Source organism: Phocoena phocoena, chromosome X (genome assembly GCF_963924675.1).
Source record: "Phocoena phocoena chromosome X, mPhoPho1.1, whole genome shotgun sequence".
Taxonomy (NCBI): domain Eukaryota; kingdom Metazoa; phylum Chordata; class Mammalia; order Artiodactyla; family Phocoenidae; genus Phocoena; species Phocoena phocoena.
In genome coordinates, this window is record NC_089240.1 from 94,357,546 (window position 1) to 94,379,862 (window position 22,317).

General features: G+C 37.6%; 2 protein-coding genes across 3 annotated transcripts in view; both read left to right on the forward strand.

Annotated features, from left to right (window-relative positions):
- Window positions 1-647: 647 nt before the first annotated feature.
- LOC136142383 (UDP-N-acetylglucosamine transferase subunit ALG13) lies at window positions 648-6,101 on the forward strand. Of its 2 annotated transcripts, XM_065900418.1 has the most exons (5): window positions 648-728; window positions 1,710-1,877; window position 1,966; window positions 2,904-3,042; window positions 5,539-5,653. In XM_065900418.1, the coding sequence occupies exons 1-5, from the start codon at window positions 648-650 to the stop codon at window positions 5,651-5,653; spliced, it is 504 nt and encodes a 167-aa protein (XP_065756490.1). The 2 variants fall into 2 exon arrangements, with proteins under 2 accessions (XP_065756490.1, XP_065756491.1); XM_065900419.1 differs by lacking the exon at window position 1,966 and having other exon boundaries at window positions 1,710-1,872; window positions 5,539-6,101.
- Window positions 6,102-16,681: 10,580 nt separating this feature from the next.
- The window catches only part of LOC136142227 (UDP-N-acetylglucosamine transferase subunit ALG13-like), a 57,875-nt gene continuing 52,239 nt past the window's right edge, over window positions 16,682-22,317 (forward strand). The window contains 4 exon segments of the mRNA XM_065900245.1: window positions 16,682-16,688; window positions 20,070-20,304; window positions 20,306-20,447; window positions 21,002-21,085. Coding sequence (XP_065756317.1) covers window positions 16,682-16,688; window positions 20,070-20,304; window positions 20,306-20,447; window positions 21,002-21,085 — 468 coding nt within the window.

Consider the following 22,317-nt stretch of genomic DNA (forward strand, 5'->3'; position numbering starts at 1 on the left):
GATTTATTTTGTTGTAAGGCTGAGGCTGACACACCATTGTAAAGCAATTATACTCCAATAAAGATGTTTAAAAAAAGCCTCTATTTTACACACAATGCTTGCTAATGGAGCTTACTGTTTCTCTGCAGCTTCCAAGACTCTGTAGGGCTCTGGTTTCTTGAGAACCACAGTTGGAAGAAGAGCCCAGGCTAATGAGCGATTTTTAAAAGGCACTTTTTTTTCAGATGCCCTCAACAGACTTGAAGTAAAACCATCTCTCAAATGTATCTTGGCTAAAGAATCCCAAACTTCTATATCATTAAAAGAGCTGTGGTACCCGAGCAAGGATGCAAACACAAGGGTGTGAGGCTTCATGATTATTTTTTAAACCCCACTTTTGAAAAAAATAAATTTGTCAATTGCCCACCTTCTTAACTGTGAGGGTCCCATGAGCTTCTACACGCAAAGGGCTTACAACAGTGCCCCGCACATAGGCCAGGAGCATTCTTTGCTCCCAACTCATCCCCGGCAACACAGTTCAGGTGGCTGCTGCCCCCTGGCGGCCACGCCCGACTTCCGCCTCCCGCACCTAGCGCGGTTGCGGCGTCCACGTGGTGTCTGCTACGTCACGTCCGGGCCTTGATATTCGTGGTTGTGGGTCACGCGCGATGAAGTGCGTGTTTGTTACTGTAGGGACCACCAGCTTTGACGACCTTATTGCATGTGTGTCGGCGCCCGACAGTTTGCAAGTGAGTGGGGAAGGCGAGCGGGAGGCGAGCGGGAGGCGGGCGAGCGGCGGCTGGGCTCCCCGCGCTGAGCTCGCCGCTCGCCGCCACCAGCCTGACCGCTAACCTCGGTAACCTTGCCTGACTGTTGCACTCGGGAAGAATCCCTGGCAGCTCAATCTCTGGTGCCGCCGCCCATCAGCCGGCTCCTCTCCGCGCCTGACTGGGCCTTTCTCCAGCTCCCCCGGTGCTTAGGGTCTTCCGCCTCCTCTTCCTGTTCCCTACGGTCTTGCCGGGCCGCTCCTCCCCGTCCTTTCTCCGGCTCCTCCTTTCTCCCGGATTTTCTCCGCGGATTCTCCGCCTCTCCATCCTCCGGCTTAGCCTCTCCTTCCAGCGGCTCCGCCTCTCCGAGCCGGGGCTCCGGCCCGCCTCCCGGGCCCGTGCCTGTGCCCGCCTCGCTGGCCCCTTGGGGCCGCGCGGTCGACGCGCTCCGTCGGGCTCTGCCCTGCCCGACCCGGCCGGTCCGCTCGGCGCCCTGCCCCGGCCCTGCCCCGCCGCGCTCGGGCCGAGGCCGCCATGCCTTACCTCCGGCTCAGGCACCCTCGCGGCCGGCGTCCACGCGCGGCGCGGCATCCCCCGAGCGCGCCCTCTCCTTAGGGCTCGTGGTTCGCGCAGCCCCAGCCGTGTGCTACGGCGACGCTGTTCCTTGCTCTCCCTCCCTAGTTTGCGACGCCTTTTTCAGAGTCTTTGCGTTGGTCTCCAAGTTCTTGCTGGGCCATTTCTGTCACGACGGGATGAGCTGGGGCGTTTAGATCCCTTAGGGCTAGTGAGGTGCCAAGTCGAGGCCTGGGACGGGGGGGGAAAGGAGCCATTTGAAAAACTAACGGGCTCCAGTTCGACTATTTATTCGGCAGCTCGTGCTCCGATTGGGTGGTTTGTTGTCGATATTACTGTTTTTACAGTAGCCTGTTTAAAAGGCCCGCTTTTTCTTTTTTCCCGTTTCAGATAATCCAGAGCCTCGGTTACAACCGACTTGTCCTACAAATAGGTAGAGGAAAGGTGGTACCTGAACCATTCAGCACGGAGTCATTTATTCTGGATGTTTACAGATACAAGGATTCATTGAAAGAAGACCTTCAGAAAGCAGATCTTGTTATTAGTCACGCCGGTAAAGTGCCGTAGAACTGTTCGGTTTGGTTTTTGATAGACAACAAATAAGAACAGAAACTCGAACCTTTCTGATGTAAAATAAAATCACTAGGGTAACTCACCGGTAGCCATTTTGAATAAAATACTGATTGCAATATAGCAGTCGGGAACATTATTGGAGAGAATTTATAATTCTGGGTGATAGAAAAATGGGAAATCAATCACTGAAGGCCAGCTTTACAGTTTACAGAACTGTAAACTTTAGGGTTTACGGAAACCCTAAACACAGGCAAAATAAGTTATCCAATGACATGTGTCAAGAGTTGTCAGTGGGAATTAGTATCTGGGCTTAGGTCTGCAGGAACGTTCAGCCAGCTAATTGGTCGGATTGGTCATTGAGAATTTGGCTTTGGAAGATTTTTTATATTTCTATTAAAAGGTTAAGTAATTTGTCCAGTCAGTAAGCGGCAGACAGATAACAGTCTGGTGCTGGTATTGTCTACCCAAAAAGGATTTGTCTGCTCACTTAGCAGTCTCCTCGCTCCCATTTAAACTATCTAAATGAGTTTAGAGTTAAAAGTTGAATTGACCCAAATATTGTATATATGCATGTTTGTGGAGATTTATCCTTGACTCTTGACAAGCAGACTCATAAGGAGTGGTCAAAGTTTTCCTTTATTGGTGCTTGTCACTACTGAAGGCTTGCTTTTTTACTTGTGTTTGAATAGAAGTGCAGTATGGCTTCATGTACAGTATGTTGAACCTGAATCTTATTTGGATTCAAGGCCCATGCCCAGGGCATACTACTGGAGGGCAAGTTGCAAAGCACTGATATTGTTGGCAGTGATAAAGAATGTGTTTTTCAAGTCAGGTTTGTAACACTAGAGACCACTCATAACTGTTTTTTGTCATTTTGGATGTATAATTAAAAGGCTTGATTTGTAGTGTTGCCAACTACATTTTTCATCTTTTGAATTCTAGTTATAAGGCCTGGTGAATCACTGTAACTTTCTTTTAAACTGTGTTAACAAATTTGGTATATTTTTGTAGGTGCAGGAAGCTGTTTGGAGACTCTGGAAGAAAGAAAGCCACTCATAGTGGTTATAAATGAAAAGTTGATGAACAATCATCAGCTGGAATTGGCAAAGCAGCTACACAAAGACGGGCATCTCTTTTACTGTACCTGCAGGTATACTAGAGACTGACTATTTGACCTCTTAATTCCTTCCTAGCTATTCTTACCCACCTGCCTAACCCGCCTGTATCTTTGATCTCTTACCTTCTCCCACTTAGCAAACATTTTGATTTTCTCACCTGTAAAACCTGCTCATTTGTCTTCTACTTTGTGATATCTGTGTCGTATTTCTTTCAGTATCTATGCTTATTTCATTGCATGTGAATATCTGAATGTGTGTGTGTGCACGTATCTGTGTGTATTCATCTGGGTGTGCAGGTCTCTGAGAATATAAACTTTTGTGTTCATTATTTTTCATTATTTAAGGAAGGCATTTGCTTATTTTTAATTAAGGTTTTGCCTTCAGTAAATCCACTGGAATCCCTAAATTAAATTTATTCATTCATTCAACTATATCTAATACATGGCAGGCATTGTTTTTGGTGCTTTGGATAACAGTGCTAAACATGACGTAAAGTCCCTGCTTTCATGGTGCTTATGTTCTAGTGGTGGGAGATAGACAGTAAACAGTTCATAAATAAGCAGTCGAGATAATTTCATATGGTGAAATGTGTTATGAAGAAAATAGGACAGGGTGATGTGATAGCTGGGGTGAAGACTAATTAGAATCGTCGGGGAAGGCATAACTGGGTATATGACATTTGAGCTGAGACCTGAATAACCAGGAAGAGCCAGTCATGTGAAGCTCTAGAGGCAGAAGGAACAGCAGCAATTGCAAAGGCCCTAAGTTGGGAATGAGCTTGGAGTTTGGTGTGTTTGAGGAACAGAGGGTTAGTGTGGCAGGAGTACAGTAAGCAAGGGAGAGAATGTAGTATGAAGATGAAGCTGGGTGGGGATAGTTCACAGAAGAGTTCTGATTTTATTCTGTGTTTAATAAGAAGCCATGGGAGTATTTTAAGCAGAGGAATTGCTTTATGGTAAGGAGTATTATTTTCTAGAAGTATATTAGAATTCAGCAAGAACTGATCAACATCACAATAGAAGGATGAAGAAAATTGCTGGTTTTCTATTAATTTTTCTTCAGACACTAGAAGCTTGCCAAAGGGTCAGGTCAGTAATTCCCAATTGTTGGACTTGAAAAGCTATCCTAATTTGATGTTTTAAAAAGAAAAGACCTCATAGAAGTATTACAAAATGCATGTTTCTTATGTTATAATAAATTGAAATTAATTTGAAAATAAACCTTAGAAAAAACTGGTTAGAACATAAGCGTTTCTTTTAATTTTACTGCTTCTGTGTCTTAGGCACTCAGTAAATACTTGTTTATTCATTATTTATTGGGCACATACTGTGTGCCAGGCATTATTCTAGGTACTTGGCATCATCAGTGAACAAAAACAGTTTCCTATTCTCATTGAGAGGAGTCAGATTCATTGATTGTTCCAGGAGCAATGGTTGGTGTCCTAATCCCTATAATGATGGAGGAGAGGGAATGTCAGGGTGGCTTTGTAATATAGAAGCCATTCTTAAAATATTGTGAGTCAGGGGAGAAGCTAGATAATCAGAATTATGTGGGCTTCAGATAATGGGCATATCTGTCCTTAGGTAGTTGAGATTGTTAGGGGTTAATACCATTTTTGAAGAGGAATCAATGTTCATCTTCCTTGGTTTATGCAAGTCAATTTTTTCAGACACTTTTGATGAGTATTTTCATTCTAAACATTAAATCAGCTTCGATTTTTATGTTAGTACATTAAAAAGGGGAAAGCATTGATTTCATAGACACATCCTGACTCTACTCAGGCTGAAAAAGGAGCTGTACAAATCTCCAAGTTATTAATTTTTTTCAGTTTTAGAATTCTTTTTTTCTTGTATTAATTTCAAGAAAGTTGCACACGTGGATGCCATAAGGAGAATCAATAATTGGTTGTATTTTTATTTTAGGTATATCATTTATTTGCCCCAAATGTAGGCTGGATGATTGTCTGTTCTAATTTAAGTGGCTGGTTTAATTAAATTTCTGAAGTAATAGTTTTATGTTGTGGGTCTGAACCTTATTTCCAACGTGCATAGCGATTGTATGTTGCTTAGTTATATATGGATTTATGGTAGTAAATTACTAGCAAAAATTATTTCACAATCTTCATGCATGGTCTAGTAGTCTCCCCAGCTTATTGTTCTTGTCTTGCAGCTGTTACTTTTGGTTTCATTTATTCTGTTTTCATAAATTGAGTTTGCTTCAAGTTATATCTGCCCAGTCATGAGAAGTGTTCCAAAGCCATGTGACCACATCTTTCATGAAATAACATTTCTGAAATATTTCAGTTGTTGTAAAAGATAAATTGTTGAATTCCTATTGACATGTAATGCGCTTTGTATTATTTTATTATTATTGTGTATACCTATAATACTAAAATACATTGAAATTCACATATATAGGTTGAGAACCATCACAATATTCTTGGAAGTTAGATTCAGTCATCAAGTGGGCAGCATTGAATTATGGAATTTTCTCCCATATTACCTAATATTTTTCTTCTTTTGTTTTAGCATGCTTCCTGGGCTGTTACAGTCAATGGACTTTTCAACACTGAAATGTTTTCCTCCTGGCCAGCCAGAAAAATTTTCTGCATTTTTGGATAAAGTTGTTGGATTACAAAAATAAACACTAAACTCTCAAAGCTTTAAAAACACCCCTCAAATTCAACTTATGGAATGTGGTTAAGTCAAATTAAATATAGAGTATATATTTGTAGAATAATATAAATTAATAAGTCTCCTACATCTGTAGAATGTATAGGAAATTTTATGGTGTGAATGTTAGCATTTGGGTCCAGATTCTAATTGCAATTTCACAAATTTATTAGATTTTTCCCTATTCTTCATGTTTTAGTAAAAGAAATATGTAGTGAGCATTCACACGTTTTATTCTAGAATCCCAAATGGATTTGGAATCATGAAAAAAATGAATTAAATATGAAAACTTTGACAAAAACCTCAAATGTAGTTAATTTGATATTAGAGTAAAAAATGAAACAGTAACAAACTTGTAAAAAAAATTTGAGTCAGAATCTTTAGCTTCATAATCCAAGGAACCAAATTAAAAAAAAAAAAATGATGGATTGTGTTCTGTGAAATAAAAAGCTCAATAATTACCTTAAAAAGATTAACTATCAAGTCAGTTGATCTGTTGTACTTCGAGAAACTACTGTTATCCTGAATAATAGAGTGGAGTGGATGTGTTCACTGTTTTCCTGTAAAATATGAATAGAAAGTGACAAAAATAAACTTGCCCAATGTCAAAGCTTTACTGGTTTGAGAAGAGTAAATCAAAAAGCACTTGTGCCAATAGGACTTGCTGTTATTTTTTAAGGACCCCCCCCCCACAGTGGTGTGGAAACATTTACTGTAGCATCATAGAGGAATTTATGCCCTTATAAAGTTAGTTTTACAAATGAATAAATGATCTGATGTGTGTAATGGCCTAAAGATATGGTTTTAAAATTCACATAACTCAAAATAGATACTTTATGAAATTCTGATTATGGTAAGTGGTTTCAAGATCTATAAAATAAACTAGATTATCCATAAGTATTGATAGTTTTCTGGTAGAAAGTTTAGATATAATTCATCCATAAACGTAGAGCATTCACTATAAAGATTCATTTTTGATTGCATTATCCCAAAATGTTGAATATTCTAAACATTTTACTTGGGATGCATTATATAATGTTTCTGTAGATTTATTTTCCTGATTATGTTTTACTTAGGCTAATATTAAAATAAATTCTTACTAATGGTAGAAGGTGGTGGCTGAGGAGTACTCCGGGTAGCAGGAGGATACCAACTTGGATTAAATTTTGCTGAGAATAACCTAAAAAGTGAGTAATATACACAGTTGAGAATTCATAGCACCATAATCATAATTGTATATTAATGTTAACCTAATGCTGTAGGAAAGGCCCTATTCAAATCCATAGAGAGAATCTCACTTTTCTGGCCTCTCTTTTAAATATGTTTCTCTAGTTTGAGAAAAAATGTGGCTTAAAATTTATGTTGATCACTCAGTCTTTAATTATCTTATGTCATGAAGGATTAACCATAGAGAATCAGAAACAAATGAAAGGGTCTACTCAAACATTAGACAACTAAAGAGCAGCATAGGGCCCCAAATCCTCTGCTTCTTTCCCACAAGAGCACATAACCCAGATTGCATTATTTCATTTAGCAGAGGCTTAAGCCAGTGCTGTCAGTTGTGTGTAGTGACATCTCTTGACTATACCTTTGTAAAATTTTATATCACTTGTGGGGTTTAAAAAGCAAAGGATATCTTAGAACCATTTTGATTTGGCAGGAATCCTCAAGATCATGTAGTCCAATCCCTTCATTTCACAGATGAGGAAGGCCAGAGGTTAAAACTTGTCTAAAATAACAGCCTTTGGCAGAGCTGCCACTAGAAGCAACTTCTTGACTCCCAGTCCTGCGCTCTTTCTACCATACCATAATATATGTTGTAAGCTTTTTGTTTCTTTATATTTGTTTGCCTAGTATTTATTTTAGTTACTTTAATCCCTTCCAAGGGAGATTTTCTTCATTTCCAGAAGTTTAATTATTTTAGAAGGAATTTCACAGTTCACTAAATTGGGTTTTCCTTTGGTGTATTGCAGCCTTAGCTGGGACTTAGAAACCGGTGATTCCTGAGTTTTTGGAATCTAGCAAAATGCCACGGTATAGCATTGATACTAGATTGAACAAATAAAGGCTTTAAGACAAAGAATTGTAGATTTTGGGAATTGGTAGAGAATTTTAAATAAAATACCTAGTGCAAACCATTCATTTTACAGATGAGGAAAGAGGCTAGGATAAATTAATTGCCCAATTAGAAGGGTATTTCTAATTGGTCCTTAAGGAAAAATTCATGGTAATCAAAATTCTATTTGAAATATTTACCCAATAAAATTTGTTTAGTTTCATTACCTGACAGGGCTTCAGATGTTTGAAATCAGTGTATAAGTGCAGTGCAGTTTATGTAGCAGTTTTCTGTTGAGAGGTATTTAGATATCCAGGGATGAGGAAGTGAAAGAGAAAGTTTAGTATTTTGAGAAATTCACATCATTGGTATGTGCAAAGGTGGACAGGTAATAGAAAGTTGATTGATGTTGGAGTAGGTGAAAAGTGATGTGAAGTTATAGTATGCTTGGGAAGTAAGGATTTTAGATGACTACGTGCTTATAATTTGGAAGGGAAGAGTAGGATTTGGTGTTAGGTAAGATAGTACAACTGATGAACTGGATGCACGGTTCTGTAACATTGAAAAGTAGTCATCTCAAAAAGTATTATCAAGTGATTCTAGACACCAAGAACCTGTATTAGAGCACTGCTTTGTATGCTTTTAAAGGCAAATCATGTGGACACAAAGGGCAATATAAAAATGTATACCACTTTGATAATTTGAGGAAATTTTCCAAGACTAAGGATGTCAGGAATGACTAGCAGTAATGTAGATATTTTTCTTGGTTCTTTATTACAGTATAAGCATTTAATCCCTGTGATTTATTAAAAATAGGAAATTATCAGAGATGACCAAAATTCTTCATGTGGTCTGAGAAATGGGATGTATGTCCAGATTACTTGAAATTGTATTTTTGGGAAAGATTTGGACACGGTGGTCCTGATAGCTGTGTGGTGATCAGTTTTCTGCTGAACAATTAGTACCGTATTTTTATGGGGGAGTGGGGATGAAAAATAACAGTAACAGTTAACACCCTTGCCTGCTTAGTGTGTATCATGTACTGTTTGAAACATTTTACACAAATGAACTCAATCTTTACAGTATAACTCTATGAAATAGTTACTGTTGTTGCATTTTGCAGATGAGGAAACTGAGTTCAGAGCATAATGTGAAAAAGGAGTTGACACTGGGCGTCCCTGGTGGCGCAGTGGTTGAGAGTCCACCTGCCGATGCAGGGGACAAGGGTTCGTGGCCCAGTCCGGGAAGATCCCACATGCCACCGAGCGGCTGGGCCCGTGAGCCATGGCTGCTGAGCCTGTGCGTCCGGAGCCTGGGCTCCGCAACGGGAGAGGCCACAACAGTGAGAGGCCCGCGTACCCGGGGGGGAAAAAAAAAAAGGAGTTACGCTACTGAAGTATCCAAAAGATGGTCTGGGAATTGTAATTGGAACACTGAATTCCAGTATGTTTCCATCATTTATGGGGACAGGAGGACTGTATATTTGAAATCAGGGGACTATTCCAAAAAATTTGGATTGTATGGTAGCCATGGGTATGTAACCTATTTCAGTTTTTACATTGCTATTTAAAAGCATACTGATCACTACTCATAAAACCCCTGTGGAGAAACTCCCAGTCGGTTACCTGTTTGCAACTTACTTACCAGCTCCTTTGTTTTCTCTGTAAGTGTTTGTGTTTGGGGCTCTATTTTTGGTCCTCCTTGTATATTTTTTCTTGGTATTTTCATCACTCCCAGGGTTTCTACTATTGACTCCCCTATCCATCCCCCAACTGTGATTTGAGCTTCTGCATGGTATTTCCAGTTGCTTATAGGTCATGTCACTCTGTTAATTCTCTTAAGCACCCTAAACTTGATATGCCCCAAACTAAAATCATATTTCTCCTTTTCATCCTTCTGAGATCCTTATCTCTGTTAATGGTGTCACCATTTAGTCAGTCTTCCAGGCTTTAACTCTTACAGCTCCAACCCTTTATATATGATTGGTCACCAGGTACTCTCAGCTTTACTTCCTAAATGGCTCAAGCCCATTTATTTGTTCTCTTAGTTTTTTTTTTTTAAACGTAAGTGCATGATAAGAATCTACTTTTTATATCAGCAGGACTCAAGACATGATTCCTGCTCTGGAGGAACTCTTAAGTGTAGTTGAGGAGGAACTATACATTCATGTATCCTCTGCCTGAAAACAGTTGGCTATCCGTAAATGATAAATGCACTTCTGTAACTTAGTATTCTTTTCTCATCTTGGTTAGGTATTGGGTCTAGGAAACATTGTCATGCACACATTCATTTCCTACTCTCTTTGACTTGACTTCAAAATATCTAGTATGTCTCTTGTTCAAGAGAAAGATGTGACCATCGCATTATATGGTGAAGTTTGTAGGATCAAGCATTTATAGGAATGGCATCTAAAACATAGTAGTGCTGATCCTATGTAATGTTCTAATGGTATTTAAGGGTCTGTCAAAGAACGGTACCTGTTGGGGATTTTTGGACAAGCATGGTGTTAAAAATCAGAGGTTTATAAACAGCAGTAGCTATAGTGTTTTCCAGTAAAAGATTACATGGAGAAAGGTTTAGGATAACCACCAAATCACACTTAACTCCTTGTTAAATGGTTAATTCCTTACATGAATATTCTAGCACAGTCTTGTATAGTTCTTTGAATTCTTATGATTTTTGTTGGTGGCTAGATAAAAGGTGAGCAAAACAATCTAGCTTCAAACGGGAAAGTAAAATACATGTTTCTTGACGTTGATATTGATTCTTAAAAAATATTTTGAGGGGTTTTTATACCATCATGTCTCATCTATTTTAGTATTTCACTTCTAGATCCTTATTGTCTTTATGAATTTTTACTGTATCCTGGCTGAAATTATCTATTATGATTGACACTCTGTCATGAATTTTCCTTTTTTTATGTCCTCCCCGTGTGCCCTGCGCTGGAAGTGCGGAGTCTTAACCACTGGACTGCCAGGGAATTCCAGTGTCATGATTTTATTTTGATGGCTACAGTCCTGCTTTCTGAGGCAGTAGTTCTTAAGCTTTTTTGGGGTCATGAAACCCTTCAAAATACTTAAAACTATTGCTTCTCTCTCTACTCACACATATACATATTTTGCTATGAATTTCAGGGAATTTACAGGTACCTTGAGGCCGCCCCAGGTTAAGAATCCCTAGACGGAGGCCAACTTCAGTAATTCCTTGGTCATTGTTCATTAATATTTGATGGTAACTATTAGACTCCTTTATAATTAAACCCTCTGATTAAATACATTTAAGTTTAGTAATTTCCAGTTTTTATAATACAACACAAATTATAAATTTTTCTCTTCGTTTAAAACATGCCAGACAACACATTTTGACACTAACTTAATACTTTAACTCAGTATCTATAACCCATAATGTCTTGTATAGTACTGTTTCTAATTGATAAAAGGAACTAAATGAAAACTATTTTCGTTTGTAGTAATTATTTCAGGATATATTACATTGGGCTATCTGGTAAAGCAATACAGTGTTGTAATTTACTCATTTACTGTTAAGTGTGCTTCTAAAGTATTTGCTGAACTGATAGTCACTGTTAGAATGATGTTTGAGAGAGGCCATATACTGCATCTTTGTTACTGTTCATTTCCCCTTTTGTCCAGACATGGTGGTGGTTTTTCCACTACTGTATGAAGTGGGTAGATAATACACTCCCCAAATTTAGGAGTGAAAACCATTCCTAAATTTTCAGCCTAAGTAATTTTCTGGATTTCAGTTTTTCCATTTGTGAATTAGTAAAACTAGCTTTCCTCATAGGTGATTTCTAAGACATAAAAACAATTGTGTGGCATGTTTGAAAATAAAAAATGTTGAAATAAGACATTTTCTCTTGGTTAGAGTTTTTGTTTTAAGAAGTAGGAATAGGCTTAGAGACATTTTCCTAGAATTCACAGTATATAGTCCTAAATGATACGGAAAGCAAAATCTTCATTGAATTTCATATTTAAATTCATATTCAGTCTCTAGTTGGGGTTGTAGTTAGAGAATTGAAGTTTACTTAGAGGTTTAAGTGCCCGAGTCTTTTCAGTGCATCAAAACAAAGAAAAGAATGTTCTGGTCTTTATTCTCCCTTTCTTCAATCCCCTGTCTGTCTGTAGACAGATTGGACAGTGCAAGTAGCTTAAAAAAAAAACAACAGAAAGCAACCTTCAGTATTTCTGTGTCAAGATATATTTTTAAAGAATACTGTTTTCCTTTTTTTCTAATCTGTATTAGAATGCTTCAGGTGGAAGTAGGGAAGAGAGGGAAATGAAAGCAAGTGGTTCTTGGTAATGTTTCTTCTGTTTTGCATATCTGAGCAAGGATAACTGCTCTGGGAAATCAGTTCTTTTTCTTTATTGTCTCCTTGAGGAGGTTGAATAGGGCCGTATTGGCCAAATTTTGTTTTGGAACCATTGTATTTTTTTTCCTCATTAACCTTGCTTTGCTAGTTCTGTTTAAATGTTCACTGTGAAAGGAAGTGACAGGTTCTAGTTTCAGAGTGCTGTTAAAACATGTTTTAAAAAAAGTTTACCATTATATTTTTCAGTAATGAAAGACCTTAAAAAGGTTCTGTAGAGTTGCAGAGCAATTGCCCCCATTGCCCCCATGTTATTTGGTACTAAAAATAGTTAAATGATTTAGTATTATGTTTTTAAAAAAATACTAATTGCCTTTTCAGCAGGTTGTTACAAGTCCTTATATACATGTATCTATTGTTAATTTTTTCAGCTTTGTTGAGATATAATTGACATGTAACATTGTTTAACTTGTATATCATAATGATTTGATGTATGTATATAGTGAAAAATGGTTACCACAATAAGTTTAGTTAACATCCATCACCACATATAGTTACAAATTTTGTTACCTTTAAAAACCTAGGTCTGTTTATTTCATTTGATAAGGTAAGATTTATCATTCACTTTTATGTGGGCCATTCAGCCTCACAATTTGCCAGGATGATATGTTAATCCCCCTATAAGCTATTTTTATGGTTAATGTTGATCACAAATTTGATCATCTAAAGGGAGGGCAAATCTGTTACCCACCATTGAATCACAGAGAATCACAGTTCCTTAGACTGGAAGGAGAGCTTAGAGATCATACAGCCCATCTCCTTTATTTTACAGGTAAGGAAACTGATGCAGAGATTAAAGTGGCATAGCTAAGTTCATAATATTCTTTTCACGGTACCATATTGTCTCTTAGAAATTAAAATAACTCAGAAGCATCATTTTTATACATTTACAATTATACATTTGTAACTATACCATATATGTCACAGACAACGTATGCTGTTAAAAAAAAAAATTCCCTGCATACACCTTATATAATTGGTTGAAACATGAAGGAGTGTTATCTTAGAATTAAAACTATCAGTATTTATATGTTGTACTTCAAAGAATTTCCCTACTTCATCAGTGAAAGAAGAAATAGGCAATTCCAGTTAAAACAACAAATCCCATTTTCAAGTTGAATTACAGTATGGAAAGTAGTTGTAAAATTAAAGCATGTCAATTTTATGACAGGTCAAATGATAATTACTTTAAATTATTTTTATTTTCTTCCATTTGTTTTATTTTAATCTGTACCCACAGTACTGTGCTTAAAATGTCTTTAAGGCAATTATTTTTCTTCCCATTATTTTCAAGAATTTAGGTGAAATTGTTCTGGTTCTTACCATATTTTTTTCCTTTTTTGACCAAAGAATAATTTCTTAGTGAATCACTTTATTTGGCAGGTAGCAGTTAACAGCAGTCAATACTTAAGCACTTATGTGCTACGCGCTTGACATGCAGTATCTTATGTAATTATTCCAACAACCTTAGATTTAGACCACAGAAAAATTCCTGGAGTAACATTTCTCAAACTTTGAAAATTTGAAAGCAGTAGCTGTAGCGCATTAAAAACCATTAGTAACTTGAATGCTAAAGTTACCTGTTTAACTTTGACTTGGCCTTTTCCTAAACCATTTTTCCTCTTACACGGGGAAGACCAGGTCAAAGTTAAGCAGGTAACTTTAGCATTCCTTGACTCCTTCAGTATTGCTAATGGGCATATGAACCTCAAAGACAGGATTATGGTAGGTGGCCTTGAAACTCTCTTCTTAGGAATACTTAATAACTTGTGGAACACCTTGTTCTAGAGCACTGGTTCCCAAAGTGTGGTCCTGGGCTAGCAGCATCAGCATCTCCTGAGAACTTGTTAGAAATGCAAATTCTTGGGACCCACCCCAGACCTGGCTGAATCAGAATTTCTGGGCATGGGGTAATCTTTTTTCAAGCCCTTCACTTAAGAACCAACCACTGTTCTAGAGGTTTGCAGGATTGGAGTAGTTTGCTGTGGAAAAATAGCCAGTTTGGATTTCAGTGCAATAGATATTTCAAAGGACACTATTAAATACTATGAAATTGCTTTCTGTTATATACAGGATGAATTCTAGTATTGTCCCACAGGTCTTTTTTAAAAAGTCCTGTTGTACTAATTTGGGGAACATGACTTGTACTTAACCATCCGAGTCCTTGTTCATATCTTTTCTTCTTTAGTATGGAGTTCCTCTTTATAATAATTATGCAAGAATCAGGAGACCATATATAGTTCTAGTTCTAGTACTATTGCCAATTGGATGTGAAAACTTGGGTAAGTCTTATAATAACCGTTTCTTCATCTGTAAAATAAGAGGTCCCTTTTAGCTGTAACATTCTACTTATCATTTATTTTCCCAGTTTATTATGCCAGTCTGTTTCTTGCTCACTTTACTGAATTTTTAATTTTCTTATTTCTTAATACATGTAAATATATAAAATTTTAACTAGTTCTACAAGGCTTATAACAAGAAACAGCAGTTCTATGTCCCATTCCTCCCCATCTCTAATCCTGCTTCCTGTAGGTAACCATATTACATTATTTTATATGTTTCATAAGTGATATTTTTGAACTTGTTTTTTAAATTTAAATATCATCTGTAGACTTCCTACTGTGGAAGAGAGGCTTTATCTCCCTCCTCCCTTGTTTCCACAGTGGGAAGTCTATAGGTGATATTTAAATTTAAAAAACAAAAACAAATTTAGTTTATCAGTTATGGTGAGATCTGTTTTCAGTGTTGACATTGTTATGATTCTTTGAGTACAGTATTCACATGTGAGCCATGTAGTAAGTGTTGATTGATTACATTTCTATAAAACTGTTTACCTCATTTCTGTTTTTTCATTTGCTCAGTTTTCTATGGAACTATTCCCAAACTCCCAACAGAGGTGGCCATCTTTCCTAGTATGTTTAAATATGCTAGGTTATCTATGACTTTTATTATTATTTATGTTTTACTATGTCTGTGCTGGAGCTCTCTTTTCTTTTACCTGAACTGGTTGTTCTCTATCTAGTCCTGCTTAAAAGTCTGTCCTCCTGGGATTTCCCCTTTATCCTTATCTTAAAAATTCCTTTTGCTTCTCTTGTGTTGAATCTTCTGTTTCCAGGATTCTATGTGCCCCACCCCCTTTTGTGGTTTAACTTCTTTGTTTTGGTTTCAGATATCCTCCACTAGCTTTCTGACAGTAAGGCACATTTTTTTAAATCTTTCAAGTTTGAAAATGCCTTCTACTCTTCCATCTGATTGATAGCTTGGTGTATAGAGTTCAAGGTTGGAAATAATTTCCCCTCAAATATTGAACTTCATTGTTTTCTAGCTTCTAGTTCTTCTGATGAGAAGTTTATTGCTATTCATATGTGTGATCTTTTGTTTAAGACCTGTTATTCCTCTCAGAAAGCTTTAGAATGTTGTTATATGCATTGCAGATCATCTTTTTTGCTTTCATTTTTCTGGCTACTTCATGGACCTTTTCAATCTAAATATAGACAGTCATATCCTGCAGTGCTAGAATTTTCCATACATCATCATCATTATTTCTTCCTCTCCGCTTTCTTCATCTCATTTTGGGACTCCTGTTAGTTACATATTGGCTTTCCTGAATTGATTCTCTAATTTTCTTGTTTTTTCTCTCCAACCTTGTCTGTTTTGTGAGCTCCTCAACTGTAAATTCTGTTCCTTCTACTATTTTTTTATTTATTTTTAAATTTAAATACAGCAAAATTAGGATTTTTCATGTACACTTCTATAAATTTTGACAAATGCATAATCGTGTAACCACCACTACAATCAAGATACAGAACTCTTCCACCACACCCATAAATCTGTTCCTGTCATCCCTTTGTAGTCAACCCTTTCCTACAATGCTAACTACTGGCAGCAACCAATCTGTTTTTCCTTCCTGTAGTTTTGTCTTTTCCAGTATGTCATATAAATGCAGTCATACAGTATGTAGCCTTCTGAATCTCTCCTTTTGCTTTGCACAATGCATCTGCAATTCACACATGTTCTTGTATATATCCATAATTCATTATTTTTTATTGTTGAGGAGTATTCTGTTGTATGGATGTACCACAGTTTGTCCATTCACCAGTTGAAGGATGTTTGGATTGTTTCCAGTCTGGGAGGAATCATGATTATGAATAAAGCTACTATAAATATTCATGTACAGGTTTTTGTGTGAACTTAAGTTTTCATTTCTCTTGGATATTTACCCAGAAGTGGGGTTGCTGTGTCATATGGCAACTCTTTTTTATTTTATATGAATCTGCTAAACTATTTTTCCAGAGTGGCTGTACTATTTTATATTCCTACCAGCAATATACGAGAGTTTCAGTTGCTCTGCATCTTTGTCAACACTTGGTATTGTCATTAAAAAAAATTTATTTTAGTCATTCTAAGATGTATGTAGTAGTATCTCATTAAAGATATACAAGTGACCAATAGGCACGTGAAGAGATGCTCAACATTATTAGCCATCAGGGGAATGCAAAACAAAACCACAACAAGATACCACTTCATACCCACATAGGATGGCTGTAATCTAAGAGATGGACAGTAAGTGTTGATAGGATGTGAATCGGGAACCCTCATACACTACTGATGAGAATGAAAATAGTGCAGCTGCTGTGGAAAGTGGTGACAGTTCCTCAAATGGTTAAACATAGAGTTACCATATGATCCAGCAACTCCATTCCTGGGTATTACCCCAGAGAATAGAAATGTCCAAATGAAAACTTGGACATGAATGTTTATAACAGCCTTAGTCATGATAGTCAAAAAGTGGAAACAACCCAAATGTCTGTCAACTGATGAATGGATAAATAAAATCTGCCTTAACTATACAAAGGATTGAAATACTGATACATAGGTGCTCCTTGAAAACATCATGCTAAGTGAAAGAAGTCAGTTACACAGAACTGTATATTGTATTCCATTTATTTGAAGTGTGCGGAATAGGCAAATATGTAGAGACAGAAAGTAAATTGGTGGTTGCATGGAGTTGGTGGGGATAGGAGGATTGGAGGCTGATGGTTGTGGGATGTGGGGTTTCATTTTGGGGTAATGTAAAACTGTGATGGATATACAACTGTAAATATACCAAAAAACCATTGAAATTCACCTTTTAAGTGAGTGAATTGTATGGTATGTGAACTATGTTATAAAGCTATTAAAAGATCACCAGTTTTAAGTGTACAGTTCAGTAATTCTTAGTGATTATGCAAACGTCAGCATGAAAGAGTTTTATAACATTTTTATCCATCAAAAAGATCCTTTGTGCCTGTTTGCATTTAGTACCTATTCCCATCTCAACCCTAGGCAACCACTAACCTGCTTTCTTGCTCTGTAGATTTGTTCTTTTGGTATATTTCATATAGATGGAATCATATCTTTTGGAATCATGCCCCTTTTGCATCTGGCTGCTTTTACTTAGGATCCAGTTTCTCCACGTCCTTGCTAACACTTGTTATTGTCTGTACTATTTATCATAGCCACCCTAGGAGGTGTGTAGTGATGTCTCATTGTGGTTTTTTTTTTTTTTTTTTTGTGGTACGCGGGCCTCTCACTGTTGTGGCCTCTCCCGTTGCGGAGCACAGGCTCCGGACGCGCAGGCCCAGCGGCCATGGCTCAGGGCCCAGCCGCTCCGTGGCATGTGGGATCTTCCCAGATCAGGGCACGAACCCGTATACCCTGCATCGGCAGGCGGATGCTCAACCACTGCGCCACCAGGGAAGCCCTCATTGTGATTTTAATTTGCATTTTCCTAATGACATTAAACACCTTCTTATGTGCTTATTAGGTGCTCCTATATCTTTGGTGAAATGTGTAGTCAGATCTTTGCCCATTTTTAAATTGTATTGTTCTGTTCTTATTGTTGACTTTTGAGTTCTTTTATATATTTTTGATACAAAGTTTTTTTGTCAGACATGTATCTTCCAGTCTGTGGCTTGTGTTTTCACTCTCCTAATAGTGTCATTTGCAGAGCAAAAGTTCTGAATTTTGATAAAGTCCAATTAATCAATTTTTCTTTTATTATATCATACCTAAGTTCTCTTTTCCCAACTCAAGGTCTTGAAGATTTTCTCCTATGCTTTCATCTAAAAGTTTTGAAGTTTTGTTCTACGTTTAGATCTTTGATCCATTTTGAGTTAATTATTGTAGAAGATGTGAGGTATAGGTTGAGGATCATTGTTCTTATTTTGCATATGGATGTCAGGTGTTCCAGCAGCATTTGATAAAAACACTATCTTTTCTCTATTGAGCTGCTCCTGCACCTTTGCCAAAAATCAATTGAATTTGTATGGGTCTCTTTCGGTGTTTTCTTTGTGTTTACTTTCCCTTTCCTCTATCTCTCTTTGTCTTCCTGCCTCTAATTTTTCTTCTCTTTGTTTCCTGCTCTTTCACCTATTTTCTGATTCTCTCTCCCTCTCCCAGTTTTCCCTTCTTCTATTCCCTGTTTCAAAATGAAGTGTATGGGTTAATATTGATTGAAGCTTTATATACCATATTTTTAGTATAAATAGCAATAAATATGAAGAATTTGTATTTTTCTCTACAAGTAAAAAATGCCAAAAATGAATTAACTTTTTCACTATAATTCAGTTTTTCTCAGTGAATTTATGGTCTTAAAGAAAGATGGTGATCCCTCTTCCCAAACCATGTTTCAGAACTTCTGCACCAGTGTTTTGGTTTCTTTGAAAAATAAATTAGTCAAGGTAATTTCAAATTGGCATGCTAAAGAAAGTCAAGAGTTTATTTTTTCTACCATGCTTTTATTTCATTCCTAAATTGTAAAATTGATTATTGATCCTTTTCCTGTTGGAGGCAGTCATGATTACTACTGGAGCCACAGATACCAGAAGAACAATTCTGAAAGCAGCTCAATTTTGCAGCTTCTCCAAAGCCAGCTTTAAATCTATTTATTTCTTAAAACACTTAGAAAAAGTAAGAACGGAATTGGATTTTGGCATTTAAATAACACTTGACAGTGGAATCAAGTAATACAAGTGACCAGTGCTGTTTTTGAACCTTACAAAAAGTACAGTCGTATTTACTTTGGTTTTCTCAGAATTAAGAGCAGTTTTTCCAGAAAAGTGCCCTAAACATTGAAACATGCCTCTCATGTCCAACACCTCTAGTGTGGTGCCACAGCATTTTAAATGTAGCCTATTAGCAAGTTTGTGGGTAAGATATTTCTTCCATTAAGCTTCATTTTAAATTTCCATTGTTTGCATTTTCAGAGAAAGACACTTTTTGCAATTTGTCTTTCTGTAAATGTTGTATGGTAGTTTGGAGACATTAGTCAAGAATTGTATCAGTGTTTTCTAGCATAACTAATGGATTTAATTTCTGTGGTCCCAGCAGAGGGTTATTATTATTTAGGAGAAATAAATGAGATTACTTAAACATCATACCTGAAATATCCAGATAACTTGCTTTGGCCCTTTACTTTGCTTGAACTGTGACCTCTGCCCTTTTAGATCAAGGGAGTCCCCCTCTCCCCCCCATTTTCTTTGTTTCTTAAGATAGTCTTAACACAAAAGCTTACTTAGTTAATTATGTTCAGATTTGTTTTTCCTCTCATCTACGTGAAACTGTGATGGGAGCAGGGAACTTGGGCAGAGACTGGTTGAAAATTCGGGCAGAGATCTTAAAGCAACGTAATGCGGGTTGGGCTGCATCCTACACACCTGAGCCTTATTGCAGTCCCTTTGCAACCTCGTGCAGCAGTTGCCTTGAGTTAAGCTGCAGACTCGGCTTCCTTTTGGTCCCGAAGCTCAGCTGCTTGCGCATACTTCTCTCAACCTTGGGCTGGTTGGGCTAATCCCACCCTTCCCCAACAAGGTAGCTCTGCAAGTTCCTTCTCGCTCCCACGTCTCCTTCTCAAGTCAAGTTCTCTATTCCTGGGAGCATCGGCTCTTCCTCTTCTTTTCACAGGGTCCCGACTTATCCTGGGCCAGCCCTTTGCTTCTCCTGCTCCTGAGAAGTGCCAAGATTGTGCAGCGCTGACTCCAACTGCCTTCTCGTGCCTAGACTTTGGGCTGCTTTCTGGATACCTGCATAAGCAAGCCCTGTCACTGCTACCCATTCCTACCTGCACCCTTCTTTTTCTTTTTCCTTCTTGCCACACCTGTGTTACTTTCTCCCCCTCCCCAACTCCACCCCCTGTGCACAATGCATAAAGGATGGAAAAAGTACTGCGGCCAGAAGTCTCTGAATGAGGCATCAATGGATGAATACTTAGGCAGCTTAGGGCTGTTTCGAAAGCTGACTGCCAAGGATGCCTCTTGCCTCTTTCGGGCTATTTCGGAGCAGGTAAAAGGAAAACATACATCTTCTCTATGCTGAGTTTTTGGAGTTTGAGATTTGGCACAGTTCTGTAGCTAGAAGACCTGTAGCCCACCCAAACAAAACAAAACAAATTCCCTTTTCCCTATTTAAAACATCAGGGTCTCTCTACTTATTAGCTTGGTGCATGCCTTTGCTGATTAGTTCAAATACATTGCTGTGCCTTTGCTATCTTCTCTGTTTTCTAAATGCCACTTTGGAATGTAAGAGGTAAAGTAATGGGGTTAAAGAAAACTTTGAAATGTATCTTGATCCTTTATAAGCAGCACCTTCCTCCTCTAAATTTTATGCCTAAGGAAAAATTTATAATAGTAGAAAGGGGGGGCATGACAGAATCATACCTCTTCTGTATCGCTAAAGATGACAAAAACAGATTTTAATAAGATCAGGACTTAATTTCCCAGTTTCCTATATATGTTCTGAATAAGGGGAGGACTTGAGTGTCCAGTTCATAGTCTTAACTTAGAAGCTTCTGTTTCAAATAACTGCTGACAGTGAGCTGGTCTTTCTCTTCTTTTTAGTTGTTTTGCAGCCAGGTCCATCACTTGGAAATCAGGAAGGCTTGTGTCTCATATATGAGAGAAAATCAACAAACTTTTGAGTCTGTAAGTAGAATACATACCCAAGGGAGAGTTGCTCATAGAATATGTAGCAGGTAGGAAATGAATTTTGAGTACCTACGTATGAATATTATATCCCGCAATCTCCTCTCAATAGCAAGTATTTAATTTTCAGTTGGCTTCCTTCCTCCTAGCTAGTAGCATGCTTCTGAATCTCCTCCCAGAATTAGATTGTTTTGTACTTTAATTAAAAATTAAGAAAGTTAATCTTTATCCTTCCCACTATTTATTCCCCCCCACACCCAAAAAGTGACTGTTATCCATATCACAGTTTTCTTAAACAAGTAATCAGTTCACAAGGGGTTTGGCTATGTTAATATTTTTAAATGTGTATTTTTAAATTTGTATAAATGGGAACCCCTTGTGTTCTTTCTTAATTCTGTGTACAGTGATCGTCAGCCAGTCAACTTGAAGAATCTTGTAAAACTTAACTCTAAGGAAACAACTTATTCCTGAACATGTCTTTTTCATGTGACAAACTGGTAATTGGAGCTCTGCCACTAATTAACTTTAAAACAACTTTTAGAAGGCATCTTCGTATATGTTGAAGTATTTGAATTCTTGTTAACAAAACAAGGTTTTATCAAGGTCTCATTTGAAGTGCGCCCTTTCCTGTGGCTGTTGTTTTTTTTGTTGTTTTTTTTTTGTTTTTGTTTAAACATTCCTAGCCCTTCCAGTACTATTTGTTCTCCTGACTATATTATGGGTATTTGCCTGCTGTTCGAGGTTTACTCTTAATTTTCTCAACAGGTTTCTGTGAATTTTAAAAGTATATGAAGCCTTCTTGATTTTAAAGCTTATTACCTTGAAGTTAATTAGCGGTCAGCACACCTGGGGAAAGGCTTGTTTGTGAAATTACTTCAGATGCAAGACCATGGTGTAAAGCAGTGCATCTCAAATATTTTTGTGCATACAGATCACCTGGGGATCTTGTTAAAAAAACAATTCTGATTCACTAGATCTGAGCTGGGGCCCCAGATTTCAGCAGTTAAATTCCTGAGTGATGCTTGCTGTTTGTTGTTCAAGGACCACATTTTGAGTAACAAAGATGTCTGTAAAATTTTAAAACCACGTGGATGAATCTCAGATTAATTATGCAGAGTGAAGGAAGCCAGACCTCCCCAAAAAAGTATATACTGTATGATTTCCTTTATATAAAACTCTAGAAAATACAAGTCAATCTGTAGTGACAGAAAGCAGATCAGTGGTTGCTTGGG